Source organism: Marmota flaviventris, chromosome 4, assembly GCF_047511675.1.
Source record: "Marmota flaviventris isolate mMarFla1 chromosome 4, mMarFla1.hap1, whole genome shotgun sequence".
Lineage (NCBI taxonomy): Eukaryota > Metazoa > Chordata > Mammalia > Rodentia > Sciuridae > Marmota > Marmota flaviventris.
Genome location: NC_092501.1, coordinates 74,319,695 through 74,343,772, shown reverse-complemented (window position 1 = coordinate 74,343,772; position 24,078 = coordinate 74,319,695). Strand labels below are relative to the sequence as shown.

Here is a 24,078-nt window from a genome sequence, read left to right as displayed (position 1 = left end):
AACATAAAAATCACCCTCCAGGCCATGGAGCAGGGAAGAATATGGGACTTGTGATGGTAGATTTACTTCCCCAAAGGTGATACAATTCCTTCACCAGGGGAAGAAAGCTGTTCAGATGGAGTTGCCAAGGGATTAGAAGCTTTATGCTTTTGAAGAGGATGTCAGTACCTCCATCTCCCTGTGTGATGGCGGACAGTCAGCATAGTAGAAATCTGAACTGTGCCCATTTCCCTGGTAACAGATCAAGGATGACAAGTGTCCTAGAGAGGACTATGTATGTCCTTATGTGCTCATGCACAGATGTGCATGTTAAAGAGCAGCAACACAGAGTCATGCAGCCCTCCAAAGACAGAGATACTAGATGTGCCTGTTATCTTTGCTCACCTGAGTCAGTCTTAAAGCTTTCGACCTCTAACAGAAGCCTCAGGGGTTCCCAAGGCCTTTTAGTCTCTGGAATTTCCGCACCATCGAAGCTGTCAATGCCCTGAGTATGGGTGTCAGGGCAAGCTCCTCTTTTTACTCAACTCACATACCTCACTATTAAGCAGGGCCTCCTTGAAGAAGATTGATTTACCACATTAAGTGAGCCCCGATATGCTCCATGAGGATGCCACAAGACAAACAGCTCCTGCCGTGTGCCTTCATCCCACCGCCCTGTGTTTCCATTACATTTGGGCCAGAGTCATGGTGGATGGGTTTGGGTGTAGTTCATTTTCTGCCTTACACGATAAACTTGTCAGCATTTGAACGATCAGCACTTGTATGCAGGGAGTTCATTTGCAAGGCCACCTGGTTTCTCAGCTCTGTCCTGCTCCCATTTCACTCTGTCTAATGAGCCAGGACCTGGCTTCTGTTGAGCAGCACTGAGCTGCTGGGCCCTGCACAGCCTGCAGGAGATGGCAAGACCTCAGCCACTCCTCAGGCATCCTTTTCTCCTGCCTGGAGGAGGCTGGGGCACTGATGCCCAGAGGACAGTCCTTTCTTGCTGCCAGCCTTGTGATGCCCAGAAAGTCTTTCCTTTCCTTTCCAGGGTTGTATCAGGTTCCTCCAGCCTCCTAGCAGGTCAGGCTTGCTGTGGGCTTTCTAGGAAGCTGCAGCTTGTCCACCCCACACTGATCTTAGGGCTGTTTCCAAGAAATCTTGGTGAGGCCAGATACCCAGCAGGCTCTTGGAGCTCAGCAAGGCATAGCCAACAGGGCTAAGGTGTGCAGCTTTTGAGTTGCCCATGGTCCCTGCCTGGCCTCCAGGTCCACACCCTTCCTATGCTGCCAGGCATTTTTGACTCTACTCTGACCATTTTAACCTTGGTCCAATCTTCTTTGGTGACTCCCTGTTGTTGCTGAGCCTAACATTCATAGCCCTTGATGATCTGCTCCCAACACAAGCATTGGAGTTCAATGCCTGGGATCAAACCTACTCCTCCCTCTTACTGGATGATTATTATCATCCCCCATTTACAAGTGAGGCCTTGGAAATTGCCTAAGGTCAAGATATTTGGTTTCTCTGTTTCTCACTTGCAGATGAGACATGACAATGATGTCTACTGCATATTCACCAACATGCATGCTTAGGTTGGTACTGACACATCATAGGTGCTCAAACAGGTTGGCTAATAGCCTCACATCATTGTTTTTCCAGTCACCTCTAAATCCTCCAGCCTCCATCCATAAGCTGGAGGCCAAGCTCTACCTGCAAGCCAAGGGTCTGCTCCCAGTCCCCCAAGCCTTTCCCCATACTGTTTTCTCCTTCTTGACACATCACTGTCTTCCTCTCTGCATATCTGAATCTGACTGAGGCCTGTCCAAGACCTTACCATACTGTGAAGGCACAGGCTAGTCTGCAAGCCCAAGGGGATGCCCGGCACAGAGCTTGGTGCAGGACTGACTGAGCACCATGGCCATCTGCAGAGATGCCTACTGGAGGGGAGGGGGCAGGGGGCAGAGGAACTTTGCAGAGGAAAGGGAATCCCTACCTTGTTTTCAGCCTCACCCCCAGCCTGCACTCCCCCACCATCCCTGATGTTTGATGCCCCAAATATAGTGTTTTCCTGTTCTTGAAGAACCATGGACCTTTCTCATTAGCTAGCAGAGCTCCTCCAGGCCCTTCTCTGTGCTGAGTTCACACATCTCAGCCCCACCCAGGCCAGACCAACAGAAGCACACTGAAGTCCATTACGAACCATGGACACTTTCCTGTGCCAACCTTGTATAGAGGTCCAGGTCTTGTCCTTGGTGAGCTCACAGACATGGGAACGGCATCAGATCAGTGCTCAGGGGGCTGCATGTGCTGGACAGCAGTGACTGCCTGAAGTGTGGGGCTGTGGGTCTGGCAGGGTCACATGCCATACAGTAGGAGGCAGTGGGCATAGAGAGAGCTGGTCCAGCCCTGGACTCAGGTACTGTGGGAGTCCATCCTGGCTGGTAAAGTGAGGCCTTCATGTCTGTACTGAGCTGGCTGCAGAGCCAGTTGTATTCTGGGTGTCAGGAGTCCTTGAGGATAGGGCCAGCACTGCTAGGGGATCAGGGAGCTCAAAAGAGATTAACCAGCAGGATTTGATAGGCAGAATAGGAGAAGGGCCCTGGTGAGGAAATGGAATGTACACAGGTGACCAGGGGGTACAGGTGGTTGACCATGAGGTCAATGCAGGAGTATAATGGGACAAGGGAGACAGGAAGCAGGAATGGATGTCCCAAAGATGGGTTGGCTCCCCAAAGTGGAAGGCCTGCTGTGGGGTACATCTCATTCCCCAAAGATTTGCAAATAGAGTAAAGGAATAAGTGGGGACTGGTGACACCTTTCATTCAAGGACATCTGTGGACACCTCTCATGAACCTGAAGAAATCACCTGGGCAGAGCAGGAACCAGCACAGGTGGCCACATATCCAGCAGCTATTGAGAAGACCCATCACAAGAAATTAGGATCGAGCAACCACATTGGGGGTTGAGGGGAGGTGTACACCACATGCTTGAAGAAGGTAAAATGGAGGTGACAGCTCCAGCCACTACATGTGCGTTCCAAGCAGCAGGAGGGAGGAAAGTAGGGAGAAGGGCAGAGAGTGTGGGCTAGTTACCTTTAAGGAGATTTCCTAGAAGCTGTAATATTGTATTTCTAGATCTTGTTGGCAGAATTTAGACACTTGGTAGCTCCTAGTTGTAAAGGAGACTGGGAAATGTAGCTTTAACTGGTAATTTCTGTGCCAAGCTAAGTACCAGGGGTCCTATGAATAAGGGGAGAAAGGAGGCCTGGCATGCAGCTAGGAATCTCTGCCACACAATGGCCATTTGTTTCCCAATACCATGCACTTTGTCTTCCCATGCATAGAGCACTCCCAGCCCTTCCCTGGGGCTGAGGGAGGCTAGTTTCCCTGCACCAGATCTTATCACTATATCTAGCCCCAAGCTCAGGATCTTGGGAGATGTGCAGCCCTGTCCTGTGGGTCTTGATGTGGCTCCTTAGAATTTTGAACTTAATATTAAACTTTGATTTTAGTGGACTTTAAAAATTTTGGTGGACTTTCAACCAAAAGATAGGTTGTCTGTTCCCACACTCACTCAGTATGGGATGGTGGAGAAAGCACGGCACCAACACAAAAGAGACTTCAGTTTGGAAGAAGGGCAAACACTTCCAGCAGCAGCAGCCACTGGCATCTGTAATCAGGCCCCATCAGGAGATTTAAAAAAACAAAACAAAACAACAACAACAAAAAAACCTATGTTTGGTGGAAGAATCACAGGGTAGCCCCTCTGGCTGGCCTGACTCCACTTTCCAGGAATAACCTTGTGCTCAGTATCCTCTGTGGAGAAGTCAAGACCCCAGTGCTTAACTCCCCCTCCAGAGGAGCCATCCTTGTCTAAGTTCCTCCAGTGCCACTGTGGTGGTGGGGGGGAGTACTATTTGGGGGCCTGCATGGCTTTCAAAAAGCCCTTCTTGTAGGATAATGCCCAGCAGCCTGATAATTTTTTAAAGCAAGCTGTAGGCCAGGCTTGGGGCTCCCAAGTGACATGTTTCCTGCACACCTAGTGGCTTTTAGTTTATTTGTCTTGATGAGTTAGTTCCACATGCCTGAAATGGCCCCAGATGATCATCCAGATGCAGGTTCAGGGGCAGCCTGGCCCTTCTGTCTATGATTCTGACTCCAAACCATGAACTGGAGAGAGGGGCAAGCAGAACCTTTCCTTCAGATTTTTGCATGAAATTATTGCCTAATTTTAAAACTTCAACCACTAATTTAAATGTTTGAAAATCATATTTCAAGACAAATAAACATGCCTATGCATAGGTATGGCTCAAGGGTGCCCAAGTGGAGGATGAATTAGGGTCCCTCTGCAACGGGGGCTGAACTGAGGGTCCAAGTATATCTCTTTTTACCCTAATAGGGAGGACCAATGGTGCACACACTGGAGGTAGAACTGGCCACAGCTGAAGGCCAGGACTCTTGCAGAGACCACTAGGGTAGGATAAAGGTTCAGGACAGTCTAGCTGACTTCACTGCCCTCCTAAGGTTTTCAAGGCTGCCCTCAGTGTGTGGGCTCTGGAAGGGGGACCCCAGGCCTGGGGCAGGTGCTGAGGCCATGTTTGCCTGTCCTACAGACTCCACCAACCGGGACTCGCTGGACATGATCGAGCGCTGCATCTGCCTGGTGTGCCTGGATGCCCCAGGTGGTGGGGAACTCAGTGACACCAACAGGGCACTCCAGCTCCTTCATGGAGGAGGCTGCAGCAAGAATGGGGCAAACCGCTGGTATGACAAGTCCCTGCAGGTAAGTGTCCCCTTCTGCAGAGCCAAGTCCAGCACTGTCAGCCAGCACATGCATCCACTGGCTTCTGTACCCAGGGTGCTGGATTTGGTGGGGGTGGGGCAGCTGAAGGGTCCTGAGATGTGCTATTGCTGTCACCTCTGGATTGGCCGGAGCTCTCCAGGAGTAAGTAACTGAGCCCAGCTGAAAATCCCAGCCTCCTGCAGCTTGTGCCAGGAAGATCTGGGTCACACCTGGGTCTCATCCCCCACCCCCATCATACACTGTAAGGTGGGAACATAAAAGCGATGGGAGACTGCCACATTTCTACCAAATAAATCCCCAGCACATTGATCGAGAATCATGTCAGCTTTTCCTAATGGCTACCACCTGGTTTCAACATACCTTCCTTAATCCTTGAGAAATGGGGCAGCCTAGCATCCATGCAGAAGAAAAGTCCTCAAATGAAACCAAATAATTCATGTTTTCTCATTCACATGACATCATCCTAGAACACAATATGTACTTCCACCTAGAGGAAAACCCCCAGGCAGGTGAGGAAGAAGTGGAACTTAGGCCATTCATTCCTGTTCTCCATCTTTTCTTCCCTCAACTTACCATTCCCAGATCTGCTCATGTGCAGTTTTAAAGCTACTATACTCAGTAAACCATTTTAAAAAGCAGGCAAACCATGGCTCCTCTTCGGCTTGGCATGGCTCAATTTGGTGAGCACTTCTTAGGAACACCTCATTTTTCAATCTCTGTCCCTGTGTTATCCTTTTTGTTGGTTTGCGTTGTCAATTCTGTTGTTTCTGATGGGTTCTCCTGCCAGTGTGCTGGCTGTTTTAGCTGTCACAGTGTAGCTAACTGCTTGTGATCTTTCATGGAGCAGCTGTAGAATGAAATGATATAATGGATGCCCAGGATGAGGAACATAATAAGCCTTGGGAGCATCTTTTTTGTTTTGTTTTGTTTCAGTTCTGGGGATTGAACCCAGCAGGGGCATTTTACCGCTGAGCTACATCCCCAGCCCTTTTTTATTTTGAGATAGAATCTCGCTATCTTGCTGAGGCTGGTCTCGAACTCATAATCCTCTTGAGCATTGCAGGCATGTTCCACCTCACCCAGCAATGAGCAGTTTTTAAAAGATACTGTTTTCCTCCCTTCCTTTGAGTGGCAGGGACAGAAGGCATTAATGTGGAGAGTCTGTGCTGGCCTCCAGGTGGCTTTCATAGGCAGGACAGCTTATCAGATGAGCCAGGAAGTCCAGAGAAGCTCCATCAATCTGAATTTGAGAAGATGAAGGATGAGTCTCGGCACAGAAAGGCAGGGAGTGGTAGGAGAAAGAAAGAGAAAAGTCAGCAAGGGATGTCTTTTGAGAGAAGTTCTGTGGGAAGTTAGTTAATTTTCTTTTCATTTGTAGAATAGTAGTAAAGATTCCAGTATGTGGCATTCAATAGGAAAGACTGGAAAGAAGCCCTGGGGTGTGTGTGATATGTTCTGGTTCCCTGAAAGAGATTTCAAGAGCTTGTTGGCTTCCTTCCTTCCTTCCTTTCTTCTTTCCTTCCTTCCTTCCTTCCTTCCTTCCTTCCTTCCTTCCTTCCTTCTTTCCTTCCTCCCTCCCTCCCTCCCTTCCTTCCTTCCTTCCTTCCTTCCTTCCTTCCTTCCTTCCTTCCTTCCTGTAACAGGGATTGAACCCAGGCATTTAACCACTGAACCACATACCCCAGCCCTTTTTATGTATTTAATTTTGAGAAAGGATCTCACGAAGTTGCTGAGGCTGGCTTTGAATTTGCAGTCCTCCTGCTTCAGCTTTCTGAGCTGCTGAGATTATAGGTGTGCACTTTGGCACCCAGTGAGCTTTTATTTGTTTGTTTGTTCCATTAAGGATGAAGGACTTGTGTCTCCTCGGTGTGATGAACCACATGCCAGACCCACTTTGAGTTAAATTTTAAGAACCAAATTTTATCTCTCTTATCATCTCCTCCTATACCTTTTGCACTGATTATGGTCCTTTCACAAGTAAGATAAATATAGTTTTGTAAAGTCATTAAAAAAAAGTCAAGTAATCTTTATGGTGTCTATGGATCCTACTCCTTTTCTCTAATCTCATCTTAATCCTGGGAGCTGAGCCGAGCTGGGCTGAGCTGGGCCTATATTAAGTGAAGCAATCTGAAGTCCAAAGATCCAAAGCATCTTGCTGAAGCTCTCCCCACTCCCCTGGCAGCAGCAGAACTGAGAACCGGGTTCCTGGCAGCGAGGAGCAGAGCATCCTCAGTATACCTTGCCTTCACCCCTGTCAAGGGGTATTTTATTTCTCCCTAGGAATTTGCTTACTATCCAGATCAGATCATCATCTTCATTCATTTGTTCATTGCAATAATCCAGCACCTATTCTGGAGTGAACACGGGTCTAGATCCTGGGAATAAAATCAGTGGTGGCCAAAACAAACAGGGTTCATCAGGCAAATGATCACAGTAAAGATGGTGTCTGTGACGTGTGCAACGAAGGGGAAACGAGGCAGAGAAGGAGCTCCACGTGTGCTCACTAGGAACCCCTGGACTGCCTCATTCAGGGAACATGGGGGTCTCCTTTGCACTTAGCTTTTATGGTAAAGAGGTCGCCCAGTGTAGAGCTGTCTGAGACTCACATGCAGTGGCTCAGGCCACTGCAATCACATGCAACATTCTCTTTAGGAAATAAAGTACCTTGGAGGAGAGGCACCCCAAGACGCCAGGGGAACCTGACCTGGAGCCAAGGGGCTGGTGTGAAAGGCTGACTCCCAGAGGCTCACCTCTCTCTTCCCTGTTGCAGTTTGTGGTGGGCCGAGATGGCACCTGTGGCGTGGTGTGTGAACACTCCCCATTTGATGGCATCGTTCTGGTGCAGTGCACAGAGCATCTGCTCAAACACATGTGAGTCCAGGGGCAGAACACAGGAAGATCACCCAGAGCTGCCACACCAGGCCAGGAAAAACTGGGGTGGCACCAGAGAGGGGCTCTGTGTCCATCTGGAAAATGGCTTAGTAAAAGATGTTTGGGGGGGAAAGCAGCTTAAATGTGGGCCAGATGGAAGTTGTAAACTGGACAAGAGATGTAGGGCCAGCAGGGAGAGGTGGGCAAAGAATTGTCAGGAACATCTGCTTTAGTCCAGGAAGCTCAGACCAATACCTGCTGTTTGTCCTGAGTCAGGACTGGGCCAACTACTGACCCACACAGAGGGAGGTCTCTGAGTGACAACTATTCCCTCCCCAGCCTGGGTCTTCCCCAGCCTCTGAACTCTGCTTCTCTATTCCTTCAACACACTGCATTTTTTCTTCCTTTTAGTTTTGATCATTTTCTTCTAGCACCTTCTCCCTGGTTCTAAATTCTCAATCTCTTTCACAGAACTCTTTGGGATCACTAAAACCCAAACCAATCCTTGAAAATAGAACAACAGCTTGCTCCTATATTTCTCTCCAAGTCTTATGTAAATCTTATTGGTATAACATGACCGACAGGAAAAAAATAAAAATAATGTGTTTTGTAGTCAGGCAGAACTGAATAGAATCATGCTCTGCCTCTTACAAATTTTGGTGGTCTCTCTGAGCCTCAGTTTATTCATCTGTTTGTTACAGAGCGAGGACCTGCCACAGAACCAAGGAGCCAAGGCAGCCATAGCAGTCTTCTCTCATGAATTGTTGCAATCATACCAGAAAAATTTCAGACATGACACTTAATGTAGTAGACATGAGTTTATTAGAAAGATTAGGAAAAAAGAAAAGGGGACACTCTCAAGGGAAAGAGTGGGTCCTCTCAGAGATGAGAAGGAAGTTCATACCCACTCTTGCCCTTCAGTTTTAATGGGGGTCCCAGAGATGTTTCTAGAAAGTCCTACCCAGGTCTATCCCTTGACTTTTGACTGACAGCAGGATTGCCTCAAACTTCCAAGTCCCCACTGAGCATGGTTAACAGTCCAGGGCAACTCTAGGTTGCTTTGGTCCACGTTGACTGGTTCTAATTAGAACTTGTTCTTATAGATTTTATGGTTGGGAGAATTATCCTTATCTCCCTGAGTTCCCTATTTAAGGGTCACAAAATTCCCCCCTCTAAGATAACTTGTGTTCCTCTTATTGGCTTTTTGGGCCTGCATTTCTTTTGCAGATAACAGGTTGTTTGCTGGGGAATGTAACATGCTTCTGACTTAAGACTGGCAGGCTGCAGGTAAATTGGTTTTTAACAGAAAGCATATGGGGGTCAGCACAGTAGGCCCAGTTTATTAGATTATCCCCTTAACTTCAAGCTCCCACCACTCATAGCTATCTGTTACCTATCAGTTCGGGGCAGCTTATACCCTCTGAAACTCCAAGGCTGCACCAACCAATAGTTAAGATGATTGCAGTGGCAGAGGAACAATGCTGTCCTGCAGCCCTCCAAGCCTCAGGAAGTGGTCCCTTTGTGCTCACAGGATGAAGAACAGCAAGAAGCTGGTCCGAGCAGACTCTGTCAGTGAGCTCCCAGCTCCCAGGAGGCTGAGGTGGAAATGTTCTCCAGAAATTCAAGGCCACCTAGCCTCCTCGGCTGAAAAACTTCAACGGTAAGAGAAACTCAAAGTCTCCTCCAGGGTCATCCTCCAGGGGCTGCCTGGAGTTGCCCCTCCCCCAGCTGCTGATGCACCCTGGAAGTTTCCAAAGACCCCAGCAACTCGGCCTCCCCTCCAGGGCCCACCCCACCCCCACCCCTCATGGAAATGTAGTCAAACTAAAAGGGAGTTATAACTCTCAGGAAATAACCTTGCTGAAGTATCTGTCATTTCCATAAAATGCAAACGTGGAGCTATTTTTTTCTGCAGGTTTCACCTGACTGAGCAGAGTCAAGGCCAGGAAATCATCCCCTGCTTTGGGAGAGTAATAAACAACTGGTTTGAATAGGTCATTTGAATCCAAGCTATTCAATTTGCTTGAGTTTACACTGCAACTTGACAAGGGGGGCCTTTCTCCCTGAGGGGAGAGGGTGGTTCAGGCCCTAACGGGACCCAGGCAGGAGGGAGCCAAGAAGGAGGGCCAGGGACAGCTGTGAGCCCTTCTGGGTGGGCTTTGGCCAAGGACAGTTGTAATGTGTGGTGGGAGCTGGGGACTGGCAACCATATCTGGACAACTGTAGTTGTTCATTTCTTCATTCAGTAAGTGAGTATGAATGTAGGAATTCATTCATCAACTCACTTATTCATCAAACATGTGCAAAGCTCTAGTTTGAGCCAGAACTGTGGCAATGCTCTGGGAACACAGAAATTAATGTGCCATGAAGCCTATCCTCCATAATTTTAGTGGAGGAAGCAGATTCCAGGACCAAATGTGTGAAGTAGGAAGATAAGTGCCCAGATGAAAGAGAGGCATATAGACCTGAACCCACAGAGAGATAGAAATTGAACGGTGCCTGGACAGTGAGCAAGGGCTTTGCAGAAGTGGGCCTTCAAGGATGAATAGGAGTTCCAGGGGCAGGTAGATGGGGAAGAGGTAGAAAGGAAGACTGTTCAAGCTTGTACCAGTTCTTAAATATCCAGGCTGGTCTGGAGATCAGCAAAGGCAGAATGGCCAGAATTAGGGCACAGAAGGGAAAGTGGGGCCATACTGTGGAGAACTGCACTGTCCTCATATTATGGGCTCTGGAGCTTGCCCTGCTGGAGGTGATAAGCCCCTGGAGGAACTTGTGTGGAGAAACTTGCAGGAGCCAGGAAGGAGACTGTGGGGATAGCACAGATGATAAGGACAGGGTGTGGTCAGGCTGGGAGGCCCAAAGATGGAGATGATTGTTTTACTGAGAGCTGCTGTGGAGGCTGCTTAGCTTTAGCAGGGCAGAGCAGAGGTCTCAGGATTTCTATAGAATGATCCTGACATCTCAATTTCACAGGGTGGTTTCGGGGGATAAGTGGGCTGCCAGAGGAATAAGTTGGTGGGCCTATGAGTCCTGGGGGAAGAAGGAGCCTGCTCACTTTCAGGTCCCCAAGCAGGCCCATGTGCTCGCAAGGCCCCTGGCTCCTCTTTCTGGAGACCAAGGTAAGGTCTGTGGGTGGGGAATCAGGAGGATCCCTGGGGGTCCTGAGCAGCCCCTGGAAGGGGGATGAGGTTTGAATGGGCAGAGCCCTGGGGAGGAGGTTTCCAAGTGGCTATGGTGACAGAGCTCAGTCTGTCCAAAGAGTTTGTCAAAGGCCAGGCTGAGGGGCAAATACTGAGGAAACTGGGTCCCCTCTAAGTCTGTTTGTGTCCCCAGCACCTGATGGAGCCCCTTGAGAGCTGAGCTCCTGTGAGGCAGGGATAATTCAAGGAGGCCCAAGAGAGCACACTAAGGCCCAAGGGAGGGTTTGAGCAGGGGTTGAGCGGCATTCCCAGCACTTTGTGCTCAGGCAAGAATAGGGGTAGAAGGTGTGGACCTTGCTCCTTTGGGCAGTCTGAAAGAGGAGACTGGTTTATTTAAGGGTGGCTGGAGCTTAAGATTCTCATGTAGACTTAGGGAAGTTTCCTATTACTCTGATAAAGATCCGGGCATATCATGGATAAACCAGGTTTTCAGCCACTGTTAAAGCTCCAGATGAGTAACCCTTACTAAGGTGACTGTGACAAGCAGTCAGGCAGGCTGCAGGACCTTCTTCCCTACAGGACACTGAGGATGAGTCTTGGTGAGGTCACGCTGCTGGCAGCCAGTTAAGAAATGAGCTCTGCTAGGGTAGCCAGAGATGAGTCCACAGTGATGTTAGCCACACCTTCTTACTTGGGTCAAATGAATGGCCTCTGTAGGCCTACTTTGTGGGCAGCAGGCTGCTAGGATTTGGTTTGTGGGCAGTGCTGGCCCTGCCTATGCAAATATCGCTAATTCCCCATGCTTCTCCCTGCCTTGTTATGCAGCTAGGACCATGTCCCTGCCAGAGCAGAACCACCCCCTGTCCAGCTGAGCTCATCTGCCCAGGACAGCCCTGGTCCTGCACACTTATATAGGTCAAGGCATGTCTCTGACACCCCAGCATATTCCTGGTGGACAGGGACTGTGTCCTCATCTTCTGGAGGACTAAGATGTGAGCCAGGAGTGAGAAACTTGGGTGGGCTCTGTGGTATATGCATTTTATTTTAACATGCAATAAAAGTATCTTTTCTTTCCTACAGAATAGTAAAGAATCTTGACTTCGTTGTCTATAAGTTTGACAACTATGGGAAAACATTCATTAAGAAGCAGAAATGCAGCCCTGATGCCTTCATCCAGGTGGCCCTACAGCTGGCCTTCTACAGGTGAGCAAAGATGAGATGGACCTGAGTCCGAGTGAGTTGATGGACAAGGTGCTTCTGGAGTCTAGAGGGAGAGCTGGATTTCTGGGGGCCCAGTGGGCTGGGGATGACCAAAGCAAGCTGCATAGAAGAAGTGCCACTGAACTGGGTTTTGAGTAAAAATCCAACCTCAAGAAAGAAAAAGAAGGGTGTCTCAGTCGGGGAACTGCCTGAGCCATGGCACAGAGCTCAAAGGGCCTGGCATGCAGAGCTAAGGAGAGCCAGGCAGGTGAGGAGGACCACAAAGTTATGGATGCTGCTCTGCATCTCAACTTTACCCAGCCCACCTGAGTTCCTGTGGGGGCAATCTGCTCCTCCCCAGTTCCCCAACCTTGATAAAGAAATGGGACCAACAGTCCCCTAGTTGGTCCTGTCAAGGATTTGGAACTAATTCTTGATTCTACCTTTTCTCTCACCCCCACCCCCCACCCTGCCACTTCTCCATGTCAGTTCTCCAAATGTCTCTCAAGCCCATTCTCTGCCCTCCACTGCCACTGCCATCAGCCCCTCCCAAGCTAATTTTATCCCTGGCTTAACCCACTGCAGCACACTCCCTAGGGCTCTCTGTTCCCCCTCTTGTCCCCTGTAACCCCCGCTTCATGAAATATGAACTATGAAATCTGCAAACCAGACTTCATCCCTTACCCCCTTGAAACTTCCTGGTGGCTTCCCACCATGCTTCAGACCCTCCTGCAAGCTCTCTTCTAGTTCTAGAACTTTGCCCTGCCTATGCCTCTGCCCTCCCACCCCAGTCACCTCCAGCCCAAGTGTCAGCCCTCAGAGGTCTGTCTGGACTCTCTTACCTGAAGTAGCCACCTTGGGCTCTCCCTTGCCACCCAGTTCTGTCATACCTCATTGTCCCCTCAAAAGTCCACCCAGTGCAGGAGGGCTAAGATACAGGGGCATGACTTGCTGTGTGACTCTGGGTGATCCCTATCCCTTTCTGAGCTCTGTATCTTTTTTGCTCTCTCACCCTCAACACTAAGGATTTTATTGACTGGTAGGAAAGGGGGTGTGCCAGCCAAGCTGCAAACCTGAGGATCCTTACCTGGTTCTCACACACAAGGAAAGAAGGGTCCCTTGATTGTCGTGGGGAGTAGCTACTGTTATTCTGGCCACTATCATGAGCTCTGCTGGGATAACCAGGTTGTCAAAATAATCCATACAGATGCCAGACACACCTTCCTACGCGGGTCAAGTGAACGACCTCTTTCAGGTCTGCTTTGTGAAGAAAGGAGAGGCACAGCCATGAAAGGGTGACCTGGGCAGCAGTTTACACTCAACATCACTAAAACCCCTCCCTGCCTTAATGCAGAGGCCATGGCTGAATTGTTTTAAATAAAATAGGATTCCCTCCTGGGTGTAAATGATTAATGGTGCAATTATTCCATTCTGTGCTATTAATCACTCACTCATCAGGTCTCACTAGAAATTCCAGGTTTTCCAACAGATTGGGAATTCTTTTAAAAGCAACCAGTCATCTCTTATTTTATATCAACACAGCATTTCCAATGTATAAAAATGTACACAGCTCTTCCTATTAGAGACCCCCTAGCATTCATCTTCGGGAATTCTCCTCTAGAATTCTATTAACATTAAAATGAAATACTATGCCAAGTCAAGTCAGGACTGTAAAAATAAAGCCTGCCAAGGCTATTTTTCTTTCAGTGTTTATGATTCCTTGAGAATAAATTACCATTTGCCATTCATCCTTTATCTTCTGCAGGCTCCACCAGAGACTGGTGCCCACTTATGAGAGTGCATCCATTCGCCGATTCCGGGAGGGGCGAGTGGACAACATCAGATCTGCCACCCCACAGGCATTGACTTTTGTGAGAGCCATGACTGACCACAAGGCTGCCATTCCAGTAAGTCCCATACCATCCTAAGGAGATACAAGGAGACATTGAGGCCACTGTGAGCTGTCCATCCGCTGGGCTCCTGGACATCAGCTCCTTAAAGCCTTGTGTGCTGACCCTCTGCTCTGTTGACAGGCTTCCGAGAAACTGCTGCTTTTAAAGGATGCCATTCGAGCCCAGACTGAGTACACAGTCATGGTGAGTGATGTTGTGCCTCCTCGTGACCACAGTCTGTGCCCAGAGCCAGAGCTTGCCAGGATTGGGGCTGTGGCACAAGACCCTGGGTGAGAACAGCATCTCCAACTGCCAGTGGTTTGGCCACCTCCCTCTCAGAGTCTTCTTTTCTTGTTTTTAGAACATAGAGAGCACCCTGTTCCTTATTTTCCTCAGATTTTATAAGAGTATTAGGAGTCCTTTGAAACAACCGTAATGTTAATAATAACATATAATATACATAGAACTTTACAGTTTATACAAAAGAGGTCAAATGTGAGGGAACGGGGTTCTGGGCTGACAAATGGAAGCAGCTTGTGTACCTTTCACAATTGTACTTGCATTTGCGAGGGAGGCAGTATTTATTCCCACCTAGGTTTGATTTTTGCTTTTAATTTCCATGTGTTTATTTATGCTACCCGCACTGAAAATTAATCATGAATTCCAACTGTAAGGGAAGGGTGGGGGTTGTGGCTCAGAGGTAAAGTGCTCGCCTACCATGCATGAGGCACTGGGTTCAATCCTCAGCACCACATAAAAATAAAATAAAGATATTTTGTCCACCTATAACTAAAAAATTAATATTAAAAAAAACTGTAAGGGGGCCTTTTCCCTGGTTTAGGGAAATAATTTATTTTCTGGCACTGCAAAGACATCACTTGCATGCAAACAATAGAGAATAAGCATCTGCTTGGGCTGATAATCAATATATTGATAGAAAATCATTCCAATACAGTCTTTGAAGGATAATATGAAAAGTTTTGATCAAATTTTACTCTATATATTTGAAAGCAACTATAATACATTTCTGAGGGGTTTTTTTTTGGGGGGGGTGTACTGGGGATTGAATGCAGGGGCACTTGACCATTGAGCTATATCCCCAGCCCTATTTTGTATTTTATTTAGAGACAGGGTCTCACTGAGTTGCTTAGCACTTCGCTTTTGCTGAGGCTGGCTTTGAACTTGTGATCCTCCTGCCTCAGCCTCCTGAGTCACTGGGATTACAGGTGTGTACCACCGTACCTGGCTCTGGATTTTTAGCAACTTCTTCTCAGTTGCTATGTCCCTTTTATCTGAAGAGTTATGTTTGTTCTGTAGGGGAAAAATTAAATACTCTGCTAGTCAGCTTTCCATTATTATAACAAAATGCCCAAGATTATAAACATAGGAAGAGAAAATATTTGCTTAGGCTCACAGTTTCAGAGGTTTCAGTCCATGGTCAGTTGGCCCCATGACTTTCAGGCCTTTGGTGACAGCACATCATGATGGGAGCCCATAGTGGGGCAAAGCCATTCACCTCATGGTGGAATGCAAAAGAGAAAGAGGAGGAGGAGGAGGGGTTGGGTTCTCACTATCCCTGGTAAGGGCACACACCCCTTCCTCAGTGACCAGAAGACCTCCCATGAAGCCCACCTCTTAAAATTTCCACCATCCAATAGTGCCAACCTATGGACTAAGCCTTTAACACAAGCCTTTGAGAGACATTTCAGATTCAAATTACAGCAAGTTTATATTCTGTATTCAGTGGATATTTTGTTGTTGTTGTATTTTCCTGCTATAGGCCAGGAGAAGTGTTAGGTACTAAAAAAACAAAACAAAACTGAAGCCTATAAACCCTATCCTTGGGGAGCTTAGTATATAGTTGGAGGAGAGGCTGTTCAAAGTCAAGTCCAATCCCTTGTGAAAAGAGCACTCAGGAGGAAATAGCAAACATGGAGAAGGAAGCTCTTTCCTCTGCTTGGAAAATCCAAAAAAGACTTTCCAGAAGAAGTGGCGCTTCACATGAGACTTGAAGGATGAAGAGAGGAGAGGATAACCCAAGAAGGGAACATCAGGTGCAAAGGCAAAGAGTCTTGAGAGAATAAGATACATTTGATTAAAAGCAGCTCTGTGTGTACAGCTGACAAAGGACAGAGGAGCAGGAGATGCTGGATTTCCTGTTAAAAGCTTACCCCAGTATGGAGTATACAAAGGACCAGTGGGATTGGTAGGTGGTGTGCCAACCAGCAGAAATGCTGATTAGGAAGCTCTATGACACCGAAGGAGAATTGATTAAGGGCTTCCATTGGGCAACGTGGGGAGGGGTTAAAGAAGACCACGCAAACTTTTGATTTAACATGCCAAACTGAACACAAGGGTTTAAGGCACTCACTCTGAAACTCTCTAAAAAGACAGGAATTTTTTGACCCATAAATACAGTAGGGCAAAGAGAATGGGAAAGAAGGTGACATCATAGTGTCCAAGCTAGAAATAGAATAGCTAGCAACTGACTTAGCAAACAGCAAGAGAAGCCAGGGTCCCCAATTAACTGCACTGCAGAGCCTTGGGGTGTCTCAGGCATTGTGGACACTCACCAAAACAGGGTGGATATGGGGGTTGAAAAGAAGAGGGCTGTTGATTTGTTAGTGTTAACTGCTATAACTGAATACCTGAGACTGGATAACAGAGACAATGTGGTTTAGGTGCCCTCTCATGAACTCTTTTATCACCTTATACTTTTCCTTCCCATCTCTTTCCTCATTTATGATGATATGTTTTTTGTTGGTTGGTGGCTCCCTGTCCCCCAACCCCCACTACACCATAAGCTCTATGAGGGCTCCGACTTTGACTCCTCTGTTCTCCATTGTTGCTCAGTACCTCGCAGTACCAGGCATATGGTGGGCACTGAAAGTTTCCCTAAATGAGTCGTTTTAGTCATAACTATTCATGGCTCTAATCTAAACATCCTGTTAACTCAGCTCTTGCTGCAGTTGATACAGAGTTGGTGAAACAGAGGTGGATCAGCTGCTCTAGAAAGCGGCTGCTTTTTTGGACCAACACAAATCAGAGCTTAAATAGAGGTAGCCTGAGAAATGAAAAGAGCCATCTCCTTTATGGACAGGCTCATAGCTCTTCCTGTCTGTCCTAATGGAGCACATCTAAGGTGAGATGGGGGAATGGGGGTGTCGCTCAGTGGTAGAGTGCTTGCCTAGCATGCATGAGGTCCTGGGTTTAATCCCCAGCACTGCAAAACAAACAAACAAGTAAATAAATAAATAAATAAAACATATAAAGTGAGCTGGTTGTATACCTTGTCTTTTCAGACTGTTAACTAGGTGCCTTTAGAGAGCCTTGGGCCTCTGAAGATTATGAATCTAGATTAAGTGAATTGATCTGGAGCCCACAAAGTGGCCAAGATTTAGCAAAAGACCTTATGCATCATCTTTATGCATTCATTCTCAACTGAAAGAGAACAGCTGTCAAATCCCAAAAACGTGCTTTGTAAACCTAAGCAAAGTTTACAGGGAAGGAAGTTTTCCCCCTGTGACAGGCTATAGCAGGAAATGGCCAATTTATGAACTATGAAACCCCCAAATTTACATTTACCCTGAAGTTAATCTGAAGTTTACTGCTATAGGGATGGGATAGCCCTCCTTGCAAGTCTCCACAGTCCCCCAATTGCCCCCAGATAAACATGTAATAATAATAAATAATAATAATAATAATAATAATAATAATAATAATAACAACAGTATGCAAATAAAGTAAGGCCAGAACTAGTGCCCTGGTCCCACTTCCAGACACACCATCCCTCTGAGTCCCTCCTGCATTAAAATTCTGAAGCCCTAGCTCTATAGCCTATGATTTGATAAGAGTTTATCTTTGTAATTTTTTTTTTTTAAAAGAGAAAATATCTCATTATTCAAGTAGCTCTTTCCCTTGAAAATGTCAGCAGAGCCTCTGCTAAGTTATCTAGCTCCTGACTCAAAATGATTTCTTAGATTACGAATCTAGATAAAGTGAATTGATCTGGGGCCCACAAAGTGGCGAAGATTTCAGCAACAGACCTTTTGCTCTCTGGCCTGCCTTCCTTAGTCTCCTGCTAAAGGATGAAGCATTGATTGTGATCAGAGAGTCCCCCCACCACGACAATCAGAGACACCCTTCCCAATGCTTGAATGGGGCTCAGCAGTCCCTGGACCCAGCACACAACCTTCTCCCCAAACTCCCTCCCAGGTCTGAGCAGGTTGGTACTTGGGTTGGCCAGGTTAACCTCACTCCTCCATTAGAGCACCATGTGGATGTGGGTGTATAGTGGATGCTTGATGACCTTTAACTCAGACATCCTCAGGGTACAGTCCAACCTGCTCTGGACTCATCCTGTACCTGCAGAAATGCACCGGGCCCAAGGGGCAGAGGTAAAGTGGTGATACTAAGTGGCCACTCATATACTTTGGCTGCAGCAAGCACTGGGTAAGCATGAGCCATGACTGTTGGAGTCACCATTAGTGTTGTGGAGTAGAGAGGAAGGGAAAAGGATGCATAGAGGAGCCCATGTCCCATCTCTTGTTCTTTGTCCCCAACCACCCAGGCCATAACAGGAATGGCCATCGACAACCACCTGCTAGCACTGCGGGAGCTGGCCCGGGATCTGTACAAGGAGCCACCTGAGATGTTTACAGATGAGACATATCTGATGAGCAACCGATTTGTCCTCTCCACTAGCCAGGTACAGCCCCTGTATGCACAGTCATGACTCAAGAGAACCCAGAGTGTAAGCAGTGAGCTTTCTAGAGGGCTCAGTAGTTGAGAGCCCACTGGCTGGAGTCAGGCAAGTTCTGACTCTACCTCTGCCTCTTTCAAAATTTTTTTAAAATTTTAATTGACACATAGTAGTTATGCATATTTACAGGGTACAGTGTGATATTGCAGTACTTATATACAATGTGTAATGGTCAGATCAGGATAATTAACATATCTATCACCTCAGACATTTATCATTTCTTTGTGTTGGGAACATTGAAAACCTTCTTTACTATCCATTTTGAAATATTTCATTAATTGTTGTCAACCATCTACCCTACTGTGCCATAGAACATTAGAACTGATTACTCCTATCTAACCACCCCCTCACCCCATACCCATTAACCATTCTCTCCATCCCTCCCTCCTCTGCCTGTCTCTGCTTCTTACAAGTTATGTCACCTTTGGCAAAATAATCTAAAAGTTCAGAGTACTGGTTTGCCATCTCCTAAATGAGAATAACCACAGACTCCATTTTAGCCAAGGTAGACACAGACCCATGCCGGTACTCTAACCATTATGCGGCACTGCCTTCAACCTGAGAGGTAGTGTCCCACCATGGGGACCAAAGACTTTGAAGCCCAACAGGCTTAAATGGGCCCTCCACACAAGTCACAGGCATTATTATAAAGGGTCATGCCACCAATAGCAGAAGGTGAATGGCCAGCCCAATATTTTCTAATCCGTGCTACAGACAGGCCCCTTCTGTTGGAGGACCACTGTCACAGAGACAGAATGAAATCCATTAGCGGGAGGCAGCAGTCGAGGGGAGGAATACCCCCACACTCGTCAATTTACTAAAACTCCACCTCATCTGTGAACGGCTGGACATGGGCAATAAAAGGGGCTGATAAAGCTGTGTTTGAGGATAAAAGCCCACTCAGTAATTTGATTTTGTCATTACGGCAGTGAGCTTGCCGACATGAATAAACGAGGACAGAACATAACAACATAAATTCTTCAGGAAACCATCCATGGGCAAAAAGTGCTTTGGAATGGCTTTATGGCCTTCGGCTATTGCACGGCAAATTTATCTGACAATGCGGTGACTCTATTAGTAAGACTAATGGTTTGTTCTGCCCCATTAAAATGGCCAGTATCACTAAAGAAGGGCAGAGAACATAGCACCAGAACTCAGCACCAGAAACCTGTTAGGTTTAAAAACAAACCCTGTCCCACACCTAGGGACAGCTAATTTAATTAATTAATTAGGGTGTGGGTTTTTTGATGGTTGTTTTTCCCACTGGAAAGTAGCATTCATGACTTGAATGCCTTCTGAAACACACTTACTGTGTTTATGATCCAGATTACAAAATCTTAGCACTCTGACTTTAAAACATATCAGGCACAAAACTAAAACTCCAGCTGATGGCAACCTTTTAAAAGCCCGATCCTGGGTAATTGTGCATGGCCAGGCTGTGGAGAGAAAAATCAGACCAGCCAGGCAATACTGACAGTAATTAAGGATTGGGGGAAATCAACAGAGAAGATGGGCCAGATTTCCTCCAGTTCATAAATTACTCCCTGTGGGAAGCCATCTAACAGTTGGGTGCCACCAGGGTGCCATTTAGTAAATTACCCTGATTGCCACTGTGCCTCAAATGGCCCCCAGGTGAAGAAGAGACTCAGCCCAAGCCCCAGCACCAGGTCACCCTGGGAGCTTCCAATTCCACAAGTAGAGCAGATTGTACACTGGGGAGTGGGCTTGGGGTCCCTCTCCCTCTGAAATCATGCAGTTAGATGCATTTGTTTTTATGACTCTGGCTGTGTCCACCCATGCTGAAGCAATCAGTTGATTTGGTTAATTCAGTCAAACCCCAGGAGTGGAAAATATGGACGCAAATACTCAGCAGAGGCCCCGGGATATTGGAACGCCCCACATTCTAGCAGGTTCACAGGTTGCATTTCAGAACAAGCTGCTGCTGACCTGATCTCTTCTTCAGGTGCCCACAACCATGGAAATGTTTTGCTGCTATGGTCCTGTGGTCCCCAATGGCTACGGTGCCTGCTACAACCCTCAGCCTGAGACCATCCTCTTCTGCATCTCCAGTTTTCACAACTGCAAGGAAACCTCTTCTACAGAGTTTGCAAAAGCTGTGGGAGCAAGCCTTACCGACATGAGAGACCTCTGCAGTTCACTGCAGCCAGCTGACGGCAAGTCATTGGCAACAAAGGAAAAAGCCATGAGGCCCAGCCAGGGGCACCAGCCTTGACTCCTGCCACTCGGTTTCAGCTCCTTGAGCCCAGCCTTCTGAGGCTGCTAGACCCTGCCAAATCCCTGCTCCCATCCCTCACTCCAGCTTTCTGTAGCTCCCCTCTCCTCAGGACCCAACCCACAGGTCACCTAGAGGCATCACACAAGGCTGCAGTGTTAGCAAGAAAGGGTCCCTCGTTATGCATGGGAATCATCACTATTCATCAAGGTGCCCTCTGGTCTGTGCACTGGGAAGGGAAACCAGACTGGCTTGAAGGTGGCCTGGAGGTAGGAGATCCCCATCAAGGTCTTCCTTCCATAGTCCTCAGAAGCTTACTGCTCATGTGTCCCTCCCCAGCAGGACGTAGCGTGCCCAGGTAATGTTTCTGCCCAATGAAATAATGAGTCACTCAGTTACATGCAGTGTACCCAAATGAAGCATGAAGGCAGAGGCTAGCTCTGGGTTATTACCTCTTTTCTTTGGGGGAGGGACAGGGGGCTTTGTTTTCAGATTTAAAGTATCAGACCTTGGCATTCACAGCATCTCCATTAAGCCATACAGTCCTGCAAGGCCTGCTCTACCCTCTACACACACACACACACACACACACACACACACACACCACACACCACACCCCAAGTTCATAAAATACAGTGACCTATGTCCCAAACACATTTCTCCTTTCACTCCCTGGGAGAAACCTTCTGTTGCATTCAAAAAATCTTATCCAGCTATTCAGAAAGAAAAAAAATTTGTCTCCCTTGACCCTGTGACTTGTGACTCTTCAGCTTTTCAGGCAGCATCAGGGACGGTTCAAAGTGAGCAAACCATGTGGCCCTGAGCAGGCAGAGTGGACATGTGGAGGACAGGTTCACTTCCTAAGGTCATGCCTTTTGCAGTTTTTTTTTTTCTATTTGTTTCACCCCTGCTTCACACTAAACAGGCCCAGTGTGTGATTGGTGCCAATAGGTGGAGGCCAAAGAGAGTTGCTTTAGGTTTTTCTATTGTTGTTATTATTTTATTATTTATCTTTTGTTTAAAACTTTTTATTTAAAAACATATTTTTGTGGTACTGGGGATTGAACCTAGGGGGGTTGCTCTACTACTGAGCTCATCCCCAGTCTTTTAAAATTTGTATTTATTTTGAAATAGGGTTTCTCTAACCTGCCAAGGCTGGCCTTGAACTCGTAATTCTCCTGCCTCAGCCTCTCAAAAGAGTTCCTGGGATTATAGGCATGTGCCACTGCACCTTACTCTTTTTTGTTTGTTTTCAAGAGAGTTTTTTTAAGCAAACCATTCTGTCCAGGCATGGCAGTGCATACCTATAATCCCAGCAATGTGGGAGGCTGAGGCAAGAGGATCAAAAATTTGAGGCCAGCTTTGGCAACTTAGTGAAACCCTATCTCAAAATAAAAAAAAAAATAAAAAGGACAGGATGTAGCTTAGTGGTAAAATGTCCCTGGGTTTAACCCCCAGTACCAAAAAGGGAGGTAGATAAGGAGAGGGGGTGGATGAAAAGAAAAAGAAAATCAGATTGACATTAATTTCAGAAATGACCTCCATGGCTCAAGCATGATACCTTTAAGTGTCTGGGCTTCTTTATTTGGAAGATTCCCCTTCAGGGATTCTGAAGGAGCCCAATACAAGGCTCTCCTCTGGCCTCTGGGGCCTGAGGGGACAGCTGACAGAGAGCCAGACAGGGAGGTGAGGTTACGATTGTCCTGCAGGGCTGTGACTGTACAGGAGGTGTGAGAGGCACCTTAAAATTCTTTAAGTTACAGATAATAATTGTACTTACTATGAGATGCAATGTGATGTTTCAATACACGTATACACTATGTGATGATCAAATAGGGTAATTAGCAGATCTAACACCTCCAGCACCTATCACGCCTTTGCGGTACAAACATTCCAAATCCCCTCTTCTAGATTTGAAGTAAACCACGCAGTGCTATGGACTCCAGTCATCTTCCTGTGCAACAGGACACCAGAACTCACCCCTCTGTCTGACCATAACCCTGTACCTGGTGACCCGCCTCTGCTCTTTCCTTCTCCCACCCTCCTCTATGTCTAGGAATCATCATTCTACTCTCAGCTTCTGTAAATCAGATCAATTTTTTTAGTTGGAAGTCTAAATGGCAGAGGACGCAGAATGGGAAAGTAAAACATCTAAAGTACAAGGAGCAGGCAGAGCCCACCCCCTACTATGCTGTTGTGCCCTCCTGTAGAGTTCCTAGAAAAGCCCCCTCCCCAATCCTGGTGAGCTCTGTGTCATTCTAAGCGCTCCATCCACTCTGACCCAGGGATACTACAAGAGTCCCTTCTCTGTGCCACTGTGAAAGCTGTCTGCAACTGGCTTTGGGTTGCCACAGGTGGGCTAAGGTGGGGCAGGCATTTGACCTTGCTTAGCTATTTGAGAACACAAGCAACCCAAAGGAGAGGAGTCCTTGAGACCCTGGTTTTAGGAGGAAGAGCTCCTATTGGATGATGGGGGAGATTTGGCCACTGGCTTCTAACATTTAAACTTAAGCCACTGGTCTGTAGATCCCTGTGGCTTCCCCTGATGCCTACCTTCCAGTTTCTCTTGGCAACTCGCAGCCCAAAGACTCCTAGGGTTTCTGGGGACCTGCAGTCTACCTTCTGAATGCTAGCCACCTGTCTGATCTCACTCAGTGACCTCAGTGCCAGATCTGAGTTCTCTTCCAGTTCCCCTCAGTGGATTTTTCTGCAGACAAAATTCTCTGACAGTAGGGTCAGGCAGCCACACTGAACGTGGCCAAGTGATTTAAATGCCCAGAGACTTAATTCCCTCCATTGTCAAATGAGAACAACAGTCTCCCCATCTTGCCAGGCTCTGAGGGATGGAGACCACGTGCGCAAAGGTCTCGTGTGGCAGGTGGACAGTAACGCCCACCTTCAGAATGGCTTTCCCCAGCAGGCATTGTTCACACTGCTCAGACAGAACCAAGTTCATAGCTGCTGTTCTCTGAATATAGGGAAAGGGAACTCACTCTGTATAGTCAGATATTAAACCATTCACTGTGAGGGTTTGAGAATCATAGGTGACAGATACTTGGCTGGAGGGAACACCTCTTCTTTCTGAGGAAGGGGCTGGAAGCTGGTCTTCCCCCTCCAAGAACAGATGGGTCCACTACGTCTTTATGCAAAGGCAACACTGAGCCATGGCCAAGGGCATTTCTGTGGGGACTCTGGGAA

General features: G+C 47.3%; 1 protein-coding gene across 2 annotated transcripts in view; it reads left to right on the top strand.

Moving 5' to 3' along the window:
* Positions 1-20,880, top strand: part of Chat (choline O-acetyltransferase) — a 48,450-nt gene extending 27,570 nt beyond the window's left edge. For both annotated transcript variants that reach the window (XM_027947905.2, XM_027947904.2), the window contains 8 exons: positions 4,592-4,761; positions 7,553-7,653; positions 9,185-9,313; positions 11,874-11,996; positions 13,759-13,900; positions 14,027-14,089; positions 18,456-18,593; positions 20,611-20,880. In XM_027947905.2, coding sequence (XP_027803706.1) covers positions 4,592-4,761; positions 7,553-7,653; positions 9,185-9,313; positions 11,874-11,996; positions 13,759-13,900; positions 14,027-14,089; positions 18,456-18,593; positions 20,611-20,880 — 1,136 coding nt within the window. The remainder of the gene's footprint in view (positions 1-4,591; positions 4,762-7,552; positions 7,654-9,184; positions 9,314-11,873; positions 11,997-13,758; positions 13,901-14,026; positions 14,090-18,455; positions 18,594-20,610) is intronic.
* The last annotated feature ends 3,198 nt before the right edge of the window (positions 20,881-24,078 follow it).